Below are 13,657 nucleotides of genomic sequence, written 5' to 3' on the forward strand. Positions count from 1 at the left end.
GAAAAAATAAATAATATGTAAAACATACAGAAAAAAATTAACAATATGACAGGAAAAAAACCTCACACATCACTAATAACCCTGAATATAAATGGATTAAATTCTCCATTTAAAGGGTATACAATGGCTGAATGAATTAAAAAAAAAAGTGTTCCAACTATATGCTGCTTACATGAAATCCACCTTACCAGTAAAGACATATATGGATGGAAAGGGATGGAAAAAGATATTCCACACAAATGAAAACCAAAAGCAAAGAGTAGTAGCTATACTTATATCAATAAAATAGACTTTAAGTCAAAAGCAATTAAAAAAAGACAAAGAAGGCTATTATACAGTGATAAATGGATCAATCCAGCAAGAAAATATAATAATTCAAAATATATATGCACCCCATACTGGAGCACCCATAGTCAGATCTAAAGAGAAAGACTGCAATATAATGATTGGGGAAGAGGGACGTCAATACCCCACTCTCAACATTAGACAGATCATCTAGACAGAAAAAACATTGTTTTTCAAAAAGAAACATTGTTCTTAAACTGGACTTTAGACGAAATGGACCTAACAGATATTTACGAACATGATATCCAACAACTACAGAATATATATTCTTTTCATCAGCCCATGGAATATTCTCCAGAATAAACCATATGTTAGGCCACAAAACAAGTGTCAACAAATTTTTAAAAATCAAAATTTTATCAACTATCTTCTCAGACCACAATGGAATAAAACTAGAAATCAATACCAAGAGAAGCTTTGTAAACTATACAAATACATGAAAATTAAACAACATGATCTTGAATGACCACTGGGTCAACAAAGAAACTAAGATGGAAAATTTAAAATTTCTTGAAATGTATAAAAATTGAACACAGCATACCAAAATCTATGGGATACATCAAAAGCAGTAATAAGAGGGACATTTATATCAATAAATGCTTATACTGAAAAAGCTGAAAGATTAAAAATTAACAATCTAACAATGTACCTCAAGGAACTAGAAAAGCAAGAACAAAGCAAACCCAAAATTAGAAGAAATAAGGAACTAATAAAGATCAGAGCAGAGCTTAATGAAATACAAGCTAAAAAATACAAAGCATCAAGGAAATGGAAAAAAAATATTTCTTCAAAAAGATTAACAAAATTGATAAACCACTAGCTAGACTAAGAGAAGAGAGGAAACCCAAATAAGGAAAATCAGAAATTAAAAAGGAGACATTATAACTGATACCACAGAAAATCATCAGAGACTGTTATGAACAACTATAGGGTGACAAACTGGAAAACCTAGAAGAAATAGATAATTCCTGAACACATACAACCTGCAAAAATTGAATCAGGAAGAAAAAGAAAACCTTAACTGATGGATATGAGTAGCAAGATTGAATCAGTAATAAGTCTCCCAACAAAGAAAAGCCCAGGATCAGATGGATTCACAGCTGAATTCTACCAAACATACAAAGAAGAACTATATCAATATCAATCCTCCTGAGACTGTTGTAAAAATCAGAGACAAATAGGACTGTATTAAACTAAAAAGCTTCTGCACAGCAAAGGAAACAATCAGCAGAGTAAAGAGACAATCTGTTGAATGGGAGAAAATATTCATCTGTTAACAGAGTAATATCCAGAATATACAAAAACTCAAATAACAACACTTAAAAAATAAAAAAAAAGTGGGCAATAGAAAGACATGAGTAGACATTTCTCAAAAGAAGATATACAAATGGCCAACAGACATATAAAAATATGCTCAGTATCACTAACCATCAGAGAAATGCAAGTCAAAACCTCAATGAGATATCATCTTACCCCAGGTCAGAATGCCTATTACTAAAAAGACAAACAACAAATGTTGGTGAGGATGCAGAGCAAAGGGAACTGTTATACACTGTTGGTGGGAATGTAAACTGTATAGCCACTATGGAAAACAGTATGGAGATTTCTCAAAAAACTAAAAATAGAATTACCACTCCATCCAGCAATTCCACCACTGGGTATCTACCCAAGGGAAAATAAATCAGTATGTCAAAGGGATACCTGCCCTTGCGTGTTTATTGCAGCATTATTCACAGTAGCAAAGATAGGGAATCAACCTAAGTGTCCATCAATGGATAAATGGATAAAGAAAATGTGGTACATATACACAATGGAATACTATTTATTCAGCCATAAAAAGAAAGGAATCGCCGGGCGCGGTGGCTCACGCCTGTAATCCCAGCACTTTGGGAGGCCGAGGCGGGTGGATCACAAGGTCAAGAGATCGAGACCATCCTGGTCAACATGGTGAAACCCCGTCTCTACTAAAAATACAAAAAATTAGCTGGGCATCGTGGCACGTGCCTGTAATCCCAGCTACTCAGGAGGCTGAGGCAGGAGAATTGCCTGAACCCAGGAGGCGGAGGTTGCGGTGAGCCGAGATCACGCCATTGCACTCCACCTGGGTAACAAGAGTGAAACTCCGTCTCAAAAAAAAGAAAGGAATCATGTCATTGGCAGCAATGTGAATTGAACTCTATCTTAGGTGAAATAACCCAGACACAAAAAAGACAAATATCACATGTTCTCACTTATTTGTGGAAGCTAAACGATTTTATCATATGGAGGTAAAGAGTGAAAAGACAGACAACAGAAACTGGGAAGAGTGAGTGGGTGGCAGTAGGGAGGATGAAGAGAAGTAGGTTAAATGGTAAAAACATACAGTTAGATAGAAATGGCCAGGCACGGTGGCTCACACTTATAATCCCAGCCCTTTAAGAAGCCAAGGTGGGAGGATTACTTGAGATCAGGAGTTCGAGACCAGTCTGGACAACATGGTGAAACCCCGTCTCTACTAAAAATACAAAATTAGCAAGGTGTGGTGGTAAGTGCCTGTAATCCCAGCTACTCAGGAGGCTGAGGCAAGAGAATTTCTTGAACATTGGAGGCAGAGGTTGCAGTGAGCTGAGATCGTGCCACTGTACTCCAGCCTTGGCAACAGAGGGAGACTCTGTCTCAAAACAAAAACAAAAACAAAAACAAAAAAACCCACCAAACAAGAAACATATAGTTAGGGCTGGGCACGGTGGCTCACACATGTAATCCAAACACTTTCGGAGGCTGAGGCAGGCAGATCACTTGAGGTCAGGAATTTGAGACCAGCCTGGCCAACATGGTGAAATCCCGTCTCAGGCAGAGTTATCAGAATGGCTAAAAGTTTTTAAAGTTGGCCGGGCGTTGTGGTTCACACCTGTAATCCCAGCACTTTGGGAGGCTGAGATGGCTGGATCACCTGAGGTCAGGAGGTCGAGACCAGCCTGGCCAACATGGTGACACCTCATCTCTATTTAAAAAAAAAAAAAAAATAGTTTTTAAAGTTACAAAACCAAATGCTAGCAAGGACGTAGAGCAAGTGGATCACTTATACATTGTTGGTGGTAACACAAAATGATACTTTTCAAAATGGTTTGACAGTTTCTTGTAAAACTAAACATGTAGTTACTATATTATCTAATTACACTCTTGGGCATTTATCTCAGAGAAATGAAAACCTTACATCACATAAGACCTGTACACAAATATTCAGTCATGCTGGAATCAGCCCAGATGTCGTTCAACAGGTGAATGGTTAGACAAACTGTAGTATATTCATGCCATGGGAGGAGGAAACAGATTCTCCCCTCAAATCCTCCAGAAGGAATGTAGTATTGCCCATACCTTGATGTTAGCCCAGTAAAATGATGAACAGATTAACTATATTTTGAAATAATTTCAGACTTACAGAAGATTTGCAAAACAGTACAGAGAGCTCTCATATACTCTTCACTCAGCCTTCCATATGTACATAGCCATAGCATATAGAAATTAAAGATTTCAATATTAATGCAATATTAACTAAGCTTCAGTATTTAATCAAATTTCATCAGTTTTTCTCCTAATGCTTTTTTTTTTTTTTTTGCCAAGATCAAATCCAGAATTTCCATTTACCTGTCATGTCTGGTTAGTCTCCTCCAACCTGTTCTCAGTCTATCTTTGTCTTTTTTAAGACCTTAACATTTTTTAAGAGTTGTTTTGTAGAACGTATCTACACGTTTTTTTCCACACACTCACAGAGAGTACATAGTGTCAGTACATCTTATTACTGGTGATGTTAGGTGCCCTGATCACTTGATTAAGAAACTATCTCTACTATAAAGCCACCATTTTCCCCTATGTAGTTAATAAATACATTGGGGGAGATATTTTGTGCAAATATTCCATTTCTCCTCAAATTTTCATCTATTAATTTTAACATCTACTGATGGATATTTCTTGTAACAATTATTGCTGTGATGTTCTAGTAGTGATATTTTATTTAATTGTATTCTTTTGTTAGAAAGAGATTTTCCTTCTCTACCATTTATTCAATTATTTATTTTTGCCAATATGGACTTGTGGATATTTTAATTTATTCTATAAAGTCCAACACTACTGTTATTTATTTTGTTACTCAAGTTGTTCTAGCTTTTGGCCAATGGGAACACCTTCAAGTTGAGTGTGTCCTTTTGACTTGTTCCCACCCCTTTTACTCATGTTATTTTTATTAATAGATTTTTTTTGGCCGGGCGCGGTGGCTCAAGCCTGTAATCCCAGCACTTTGGGAGGCCGAGGCGGGTGGATCACAAGGTCAAAATATCGAGACCATCCTGGTCAACATGGTGAAACCCCGTCTCTACTAAAAATACAAAAAATTAGCTGGGCATCGTGGCACGTGCCTGTAATCCCAGCTACTCAGGAGGTTGAGGCAGGAGAATTGCCTGAACCCAGGAGGCGGAGGTTGCAGTGAGCCGAGATTGTGCCATTGCACTCCACCTGGGTAACAAGAGTGAAACTCCATCTCAAAAAAAAAAAAAAAAAATAGATTTTTTAAATTTTTGGAATAATTTTAGATTTACAGAAAAATTGCAGAGAGAGTACACTGCATTCCTATATATCTTTCCCCCAGCTTCCCTGAATGCTAACGGCTTATGTAAACATAATACATTTGTCAAACCTAAAAAGCCAATATTGGTACATTATTACTAAATTCCGGACTTTATTTAAACTTCACTAGTTTTTCCACTAAGGTCTTTCTTCCATCCCAGGATCCAATCCAGGATACTATGTTAACTGTTAACTTAGGCCCCCATCCTTTTTTAAGCATTTCATTACTTTCCACAAAATGCTCTTGTCTCATCTTGTTTTTTCCCTTCCCAGCCCTGGAATGAATCACTTTTCTAAGGAGCCCCACCCACAGAGTTTTGAAAAAGTCCCAACATCCAGGCAGCACCCTAGAGTAATTCAGAATCTCTAGCTGTGAAGTCCCAGAATTTAGCTTTTAAAAAGTTCCCCAGGTGATTCCAAAGTGCATTTGAGATTGGGAACCACTGATCTAGACTTCACTTCTGGTTGCTAAAGAATAATTAAAATTTTATTAAATTCCCAAATACCAAAGACTTTAGTGTACTTCCCAGCAGACTTTTAGGCTCCCTGAATACAAGCATTTAAAATCTCTCTAATCAGCACACATCCCAGAACCTGGTACATAAATGGTGTTAAATGAATGAAAGTTGAACAAGTAAACTACGCTTTGGCTTCCTTAGGGAAATTAGCCTAGGTCTAACTCTTTTCCTAATCCTTCATTCATCTTTAAATTAGATCCTTTTTGCTGCTGAACACCTATTTCATAAAACCTTGAGTGAGTCAGTGCAAGGGAAGTAGCATCAAGGCTGCCCACCATAAAGCCCTGGGGTGACCTTCCCAGGCAAAAATCTTTGCATCTCTTCTCTGAAGGACCCTCACTGTGTCTGATGTCCACTCCCCTCATTTGGATCCTCTTTTGCCACCTTTCCCTCCAACAGCCTTTAAGGCAAATGCATTAGAAAAGATAGCACCATCTTCTTTATTTCCTTTCCCTTGTCCCTCCTCCCTCCTTCTGGCTTGTTCCAATGCCTCAGCTTCTGCAGAGAAGTATAAAGGGCACAGGCTCTGGAGCAGAACAAACCATCATCAAATCCCAATCCCCCACTTACTAGATATATGTACTTGAACACATAACTGAACCTCTCTTAGTCTCTGTCCCTAATATGTAAAATGGGGATAACACCTACCTTGCAGGATTCATGTGAGAAGTCAAGAGAACATTTTTGCTAACCTAAGGCACAATGTGTACTCAGAAATAGCATTTTGATTGTCCTTATTATTACTATTGGTAGCAGAATCACCTTCCTGAATCACACACTATTATTTGGGAGGGACAGGGCAAGGCAAATTTCTATGAAAGACAGCCACAACTCTACCCATCTGACCAGTGATCTAGTAACTAATAGAATTTCATTTAGAATTTGCAGAATTCATCACAGGCAACTACACAATCCAGAGGAAATGGCCAAAACTGTATAAAGGCAACCTCAGCTAAAGCAATTATCTACTGATAACACCAGCTGTATAACCAACATAATAATAACTAACATTTGGGCGTGAGGAAGTGTTGAAGTCTTCCAAGTGCTTTTGTTTGCATTATCTTATTTAACCTCTCACAACCTCAAGGTGGCTATTATGATCATTTCACAGGTAGGGAAACTGATGTTTGAGTCCTGAGCTAGTGAGTGATAGAGGCAAAACTCACACACAGGTCGTTCTGGCTCTGACATCCTTGTGGTCTCACCACTGAGGTTTTTGTTTTGGGGGAGGTGTTTTCTATGTAAGTTTATAAGTGTCAGAAGTGCACACTCACCTCCAGATCTGTTTAAAACAGGAGTTTTCAAGAAAAGACTTAAAAGAATGGTGTCATTGAAGAAAATGTCAAGTCAAAAAATGTTGGGCTTTCCTCTTCTCATTCAGCCTCATATCTTCTCATTTCAGCTTAGTGGAGGAATGTTTTCTGGCAGCATTTTTATTCCAACAACTAAATAACCAACCAACGAACTAACCAAACAACCAGTACGTTTAGCCTATGCTAGGGGATGTGGGGACACCAGAAAAGATGCCTAGGCCCTGGCCCTCCCGGCCAGTGCTAGAAAGAGCAGTAACCCCAGAAGCTAAAGTACCTGGTGTCAAAGAAGAGTGAGGTCTCAGAAAGATGTAGACGGAAAAGCTGAAGATGGTGCTTCTGGTGGGAAATGATAAATAAAGGTCAGGAGGAGGAAATGAAGGTATAATATGCTGACTGTTAAGCCAGCAGCTGCTTGTAGTCCTTATTTGTTTTCAAGGAGCAGTGAGAAATAGGGTTAAATACAGGATGGGGCCAGAATATGCTGGGTGATGAGACAAACAGCAGAATTTGGACATCATGTGCTGAACAACTGGGAGCTGTGAAGGTTTTTAAGCTAGAAAAGAATACCATAAATTTGATGTTTAAGCCAGTTCCATATCTTTGCAAATTATCTTAGTACTGATTTGTTGCCTGATTTAAACTAACTAGAATAATTAAATTGTTCTGTGTAAAACACACATACACAAAGAGAGAGAGAGAGAGAACTCCAGACTCGCATCAACACTGCAAAGTGCTTAGTGCCTTGGAGTATCAAAATTAGAAATTTCTCTTAAACGTGATTTGACATGAACAAACTTCAAAGGCTAAGGAGTTGCAATTTTAAGACAATAAAGCAGGTAGGTACAAGCAACCAGGAGTGGAGCAGAGAAAATTATGTAATCTCACTGGCAGGGAAAATGTCCCAAACCAAATATTTTTTAAAATGCTATGGAGTACCTTTTCTTCAATGACCAGGAGAGAAATCCAATTTTTATAAGTCTTGTACCCAATATTAAGCTCACAAATTGTCTTTTTATTCATGTGTATTTTGCTAGAATCTTTGTTTTAATCTGTTCTTATAGTTAACATCTCCAAGACACACACAGAATTCTGACAGTACATTGCACTCTTTAAAACCAGATGATCAGATAAATAACAAAGAGCACAGAGCTCTGCTTTCATTTATTTTGATGATTTCTTTTTAGATTGTTCTGTGCACATTAAGAAGAGAGATTTCCAAACAGAATGCAGGCCTTTTCTTTGGGATGTGGGAATAGAAGTTTAGGAGATAAGAAATCTTTTATAAAACAGACATAAGATATTCTGTACAGATATTTCAACCCTTGGCCCTGGGAAAATATTTTTTGCCTTCTTAACCTATATTCAAGGCCCAAACTATTGGATGTATTCTAATTCATACTTACCTGTGTGCAAACATGGAATCAATGCATAGACAAACCACATGAAAAGACTTGTCCAGACTTCTTCTAGAATCATTGTGAAAGTCTGCATTTGGTAGATTCAGTTTGACCTGGAACATTGTTTATTTCCAGAATGAAGCATTCTGTCCATCTCAGCCGTCTTTCTTCAGAATGCAAATGTTGGAGCTGAGGTCTGAGTCTCAGTGAAGCTCGAATTGTTCTGGAACCAGCCCAGGAAGCTGAGAAAAGGCGGGCTTGGAAGCACCCTCCTTTCTGTCCAAACCCAGATATTGCATCATGGGGGAGTGGCCTAGGAGAGTTCCAGAGAAAATGTAACTTTAGGGAGCTTGAGAATCTGCCTATGAGCGATACCCGGACCATAGGCTCTGTCCTGGAGGACCCTGCACATCCCCAGAAGTCAGTGTGCAGGCAGGATTATCTCCCTCCCTCATTGAATACCTAGCTGTCCTCTTCCAAGTTTCTCTCTGTGAATTCATTCAAGCTGGCTACTGACAAGCTCTTTTTTCTAATACATATCCACTTCAGAAAAAGCAGAGCTATTTGAAAAAAATTTAAATACCTTTCTAAAAGTACGGAAGTAAAGAGGAATATATAGCTTCACATGTGCATGCATTTGCAAAAAGAAAAGCTGAAAGAAGATATAAGAAATGAACAAGATTGGTTACCTTGGGTCAGAGAAAGTGGGAATTGGAAAGGTAGAAGGGAAAAATGGGAACAATACTTTTGACCAAATATTTTTGTGCATTGTTTGATTACTGAGTCATGTAAATGTATTACTGAAAAATTAAAACTAATTTCAAGAGGTGGAAGAAAAACCTTATGATAGGATTTAGCCCCTTAAAATTTAGCCCTTGAAGGATTTTAACCACCCTAATGTGCAAATACAATAATGGTATAAACATGGGTTCTAGAGTAAAATGTATTTTGGTTCGTTTCAGAACTTATAATGTAACGTTAGGAAAGTTGGTCATTTATTTATTCATTCAAGAAACATTCACTGAAGGCTTACTATGTGCTAGTTCTTGGGAATTCAAGTCCATTCTCTCAACAAGAACTTCCCAACTAGTGGAGAAGATGAACATGAGAATAATCATAAATTAATTTTTAAAATGAAGTGACAGCAATATTCATAAGGGAATAGAGGATCACTAAGAAACATCTAACCCAGCCTGTAGGATCACAGAAAGCTTCCTGGAGGAGGTGACTCCAGGACTAGGTATTAAACTGGAAAAAAAAAAAAAAAAAAAAATCAGTCAGGAGGGTTGTTTTTAAGACACAACGAGAAGTTTGGTGCAACAGGAGAAGAAGATTGAAATGGCGAGAATTGGGGCTCAATAGCAAACAGAAACAGGATTCTACAGAGTTTAGAATGCCTTGTTGAGGAGCTTGGACTTTCTCCTGAGAGCAATGAAGGTCAAAGGAAGGGTTCAAAGCTCAAATATGGTCATGTCATTCCCTGCATTTGAGCTTTAAAAAGTTTTTGACTAGGGTGGAGAAAACACCACGGGGATGGGGGGAAGACTGAAGGCAGGAGGGCCACGAGGGAGCTTCAGAAGTGATCTAGGTGAGAGCCATTTTTGGCCTCCACTAGGTTTCTCATGTCTGTAGAGAGAAATGACCAAATTCAAAAGATAAAGAAGGTAGACCTGACAGCCCCTGAATATTGAGTGGATTAGGAGGGCTGGGAAGGAGGAGCCAAACATGACTTTCAGGTTCTGAGTTTGGGTAACTGGGTGGATGGCAGCACCTCAAGTGAAATAATAAAGTGGGTGGAGTATGGTCAGGACAGGCAGGATTGGGAGTGCTGTAGAAAAAGGCTGCATATGTTCGGCTTGAGACATTTGAACTTTGATGCTTATATGGGCAGGGGAGTCTCTAATAGGTAAATAATCTTTGTCTCAGGTTGATTGGTGTCAACTTTTTGGTTGTGTTTCTTTAGGCAAGTCATTTAAACTATCTGCCTTATGGTTCTCACCTGAAAATTGGAACCATTATAATAGTACCCAACTTAGGGCTGTTGTGAAAAGCATACAATAAACATTTGCTATGTATCTTTTCACCACATCATGGTCAAGAAAACTTGGTGCATATTTTCCTTGATCCCAGCACTGTTAAGTCAGTGGCCACATCTGTGCTTTGACCTCTGGTCACTAGCAGCTTGTACAGTCTCTCACTGCTCCTCTTAAGAATGCTTCATGATCTCAACGTCTGTCCCCAATCTTACCTTTGTTCTTCATCTTGGCTTCCTGATTCCTCTCCTCTAAGTTCACTTCTGCTCACAGTTCCAGCATGTCAAAAGTTAACAATAAAAGCCAATGGTTGCTGGATATCTACTGTCCGCCAGGAATCGTCCTAAAGGGTTTCTACACTCTATATACATGTCCATATATAATACAACAGACGCGCAAGGTAAGATATGATTTGATTCTTCACTTTTCAAGTGAGGACATAGGGCTCAGGGAAATAGAACTTACTGTAGATCGCAGAGCTAGTCAGGGATGGAACAGGAATTCCAACTGAGGCCTGTGAAACTCCAAGCTTTGTTCACTCACCTTAAGTGCCTCCCAGTCAACATCAAAAGCATGCTTCAAAGTGTCTGAAAGACACAGAGAAGTGATCCAACAGATTAGCAAAGGCTTTAGGGAATAGGCAGACCTCAATATGGGGTTCCAAGGATGTACCAGTTAGATGCGGGTAGGGGAGAGAGATGCACACCATTCAGCATTCCTTCTAATATGAGCAAGGATGAAAAGGTAGAGGGGCATATAGGCTGAATTAGAGGATGAAAAGGAAAGTACAAGGAGAAAATGGAAAAAAGAATAAGACTCATTTAGCTATGCTGTTGGGGAAGAAAAGTTGTTCACCAAACTTTGAAGTGTTAAGATGGATAGTTAGCTCCACCTGCTCATGGGTCCCTGTCAAGATACTCCTGTCCAGCACTGCCATGCTCTGGTAAGACAGTACTACCTGCTAATCCTTCATAAGCCATTGCATAGAGTCTGCCCTGGGTTCAGCACCCCTCACCTCAAGGGGTGCTGAGAGATAATGCCATTTGCCTGTCATAGTTTTTGAACAATAATCCTTTTCAAGCCTGGGTCATGACCCAGTAACTCAGACCACCCACCTCTGCCTGGGCTGTATCATTGGGTGAGGACTTCTGGAGGGCTGTACCTCACCGGCTAGCCCCTAACATTCCCGGACAATCCCTGACCCTAATTTTCCCTTTCTCTTCTGGCTTTGAGGTGCTCTTCTATAGAAAGAGAAGTTATAATGTCTTGTCTGTGCAACATGCCAAAACCAAACTATTCTCTATTCTGTTTCCTGCACTTCTCAGGTTAATCTGTGGTGCCTTCCACAGAGTTGGAGGATCATCCATGTCAGAAGAAAAACCTCTGGAAGAATAGACCTATTTCCTATAAGCAGGTACAGTTCAGAAATAGGATTCTTTTTCCTCTATTACACTGACACTTAAATCTCTGATATTTAATTATGGAAAGAAAAGCAAGCAGAGAAAAGGTTTTTATGAAAAGGTAGAGGCAATGGGGAGGGATGGGAAGTTTTGTGGCCAAAGAAAAGACCCCTAAGCTCTCTGTGTCCTGCAGGGCCAGGACTAAAATTAAGGGAAGCACCTAGGGTGCAAACTCTGAGGCACTCACTCTTAGGGTTGTGCAAGTCCAGGATAGGCCCTGTGTTCTGGAATGAACTATGTGGTCAACTACCACATTCCAGTAACCTTCCTTTCCCCTACTTAACACAGAATAGTGTGCATTGATTCTTAAATAGCTTTGTTCTGTGTTTTAGCACTTGTGACATTTAGTTGAAACTGTCTCAATTTTTTCTTTCTAGAAGTAACACAGGGAATTTAAATAGCGGAATTCCTCTTGTCTTAGACTTCTAATTCATGCTTCCACCAAGTCTGTTCCATGTGGAATTTCTACACACTTTTAGACTCTAATTTTCAGGGCTCCTGCATTCCTTTTTCCCTTCTAAACAGCAGTTTTTCAATTTCCTCCCCCAAATGTTTATTGTCTGGTCATCAGAAATTTAACATCCAGGGTTTCCTTTAGGGTGTGATTAATTAGAACTCTTAAGTTGGCCAAACTATCCTTTTTCTGTAATTATTTTTTTCTATCTGACATCCCCCCAAAAAACTCCTTTTAAGATGGAGAATCAGGGTTTATTCAGAATAGCCTTCTGTAATTAAATGTTCCACATTTCAATAAAACAAATACTATTTTAGGCAAATTTACAATCTGAAAACCAGAAACAAAGCTCTATAATAGTGACGCTCTACATAATTTTCAAATGATTTTGGTTGCTGTATTTTACTCAGTCACTGGTTGCTCCTAGTCATCAGTGATTCTATTAAGTGGAGCACACAGTATGCTTAAAGGTCAATTTTATCAGAGGCCTCTTTTTATTGTCCTATATTAATTAACACCCTCACCCTCACTCTTCAACCCTCAACTTGCTCTATTTTAAAATTTTAATTCAGAGCTCTTCTCCATTAGGTATTACATCACTAAAATATAAATTTTATGAAATTTATGAAAAATTTCTCCATTTTCTTTTCCATTACTAAAATAGTCTCAGCTCAGCAACAAAATACGTGAGGCGAGTTGGATAAACTGATTATGAGTATCTCCAAAAACTATTTAAACATACAATCATATACAGAGATGTAACAGCTCAAAAAAAATGTCCTCGACATTGTCATATGCCCTGATGAATTTATTCTCTGTAACATCCCCTTGTCTATTAAGTCTATAGAACATCAAGTTTTACATTACTTCTCCAAGAGAAACCATCCTTATTCAAGGATTACTAATTTTCCTTCATAAGTACTCAAAAAATATCAATTTAATAACCATTCCTGTTTAGCCTAAAATAGACAACACAACAGTCCCATTCTGGAATTCACCTTTTAGTCTCAATAATTTCATGAAGCCGGGCGCGGTGGCTCAAACCTGTAATCCCAGCACTTTGGGAGGCCAAGGCGGGTGGATCACGAGGTCAAGAGATCGAGACCATCCTGGTCAACACGGTGAAACCCCGTCTCTACTAAAGCTACAAAAAACTAGCTGGGCATGGTGGCGCGTGCCTGTAATCCCAGCTACTCAGGAGGCTGAGGCAGGAGAATTGCCTGAACCCAGGAGGCGGAGGTTGCAGTGAGCCGAGATTGTGCCATTGCACTCCAGCCTGGGTAACAAGAGCGAAACTCCGTCTCAAAAAAAAATAAATAATAATTTCATGAAGACTATTTATCTGAAAAGTTTCTTCATAGTCTAAGATATAAATTATCTGAGCACAGAAATTTATTCAAAACAACTACCTCAGAAATCTAATTTAACCCATCAGAAGACACTAATTTAAAACATTTCCCTCTGTGAACATGGTGGCTGATAGCTGAAACTCCTCCTGTTCAAAACCCCAACAAGTTCAACTTAGGTTCTACTCA

At 38.7% G+C, this 13,657-nt stretch overlaps 1 protein-coding gene across 3 annotated transcripts in view; it reads right to left on the bottom strand.

The window, feature by feature from the left end:
• The window catches only part of IL20RB (interleukin 20 receptor subunit beta), a 41,070-nt gene extending 27,930 nt beyond the window's left edge, over positions 1–13,140 (bottom strand). For all 3 annotated transcript variants that reach the window (XM_032265580.1, XM_032265590.1, XM_032265573.1), the window contains exon 1: positions 8,182–13,140. In XM_032265580.1, coding sequence (XP_032121471.1) covers positions 8,182–8,297 — 116 coding nt within the window. In that variant the 5' untranslated portion in view covers positions 8,298–13,140. The remainder of the gene's footprint in view (positions 1–8,181) is intronic.
• Positions 13,141–13,657: the final 517 nt, after the last annotated feature.

This window comes from Sapajus apella, unplaced genomic scaffold (genome assembly GCF_009761245.1).
Source record: "Sapajus apella isolate SASKATOON/1434 unplaced genomic scaffold, GSC_monkey_1.0 scaffold4, whole genome shotgun sequence".
Lineage (NCBI taxonomy): Eukaryota > Metazoa > Chordata > Mammalia > Primates > Cebidae > Sapajus > Sapajus apella.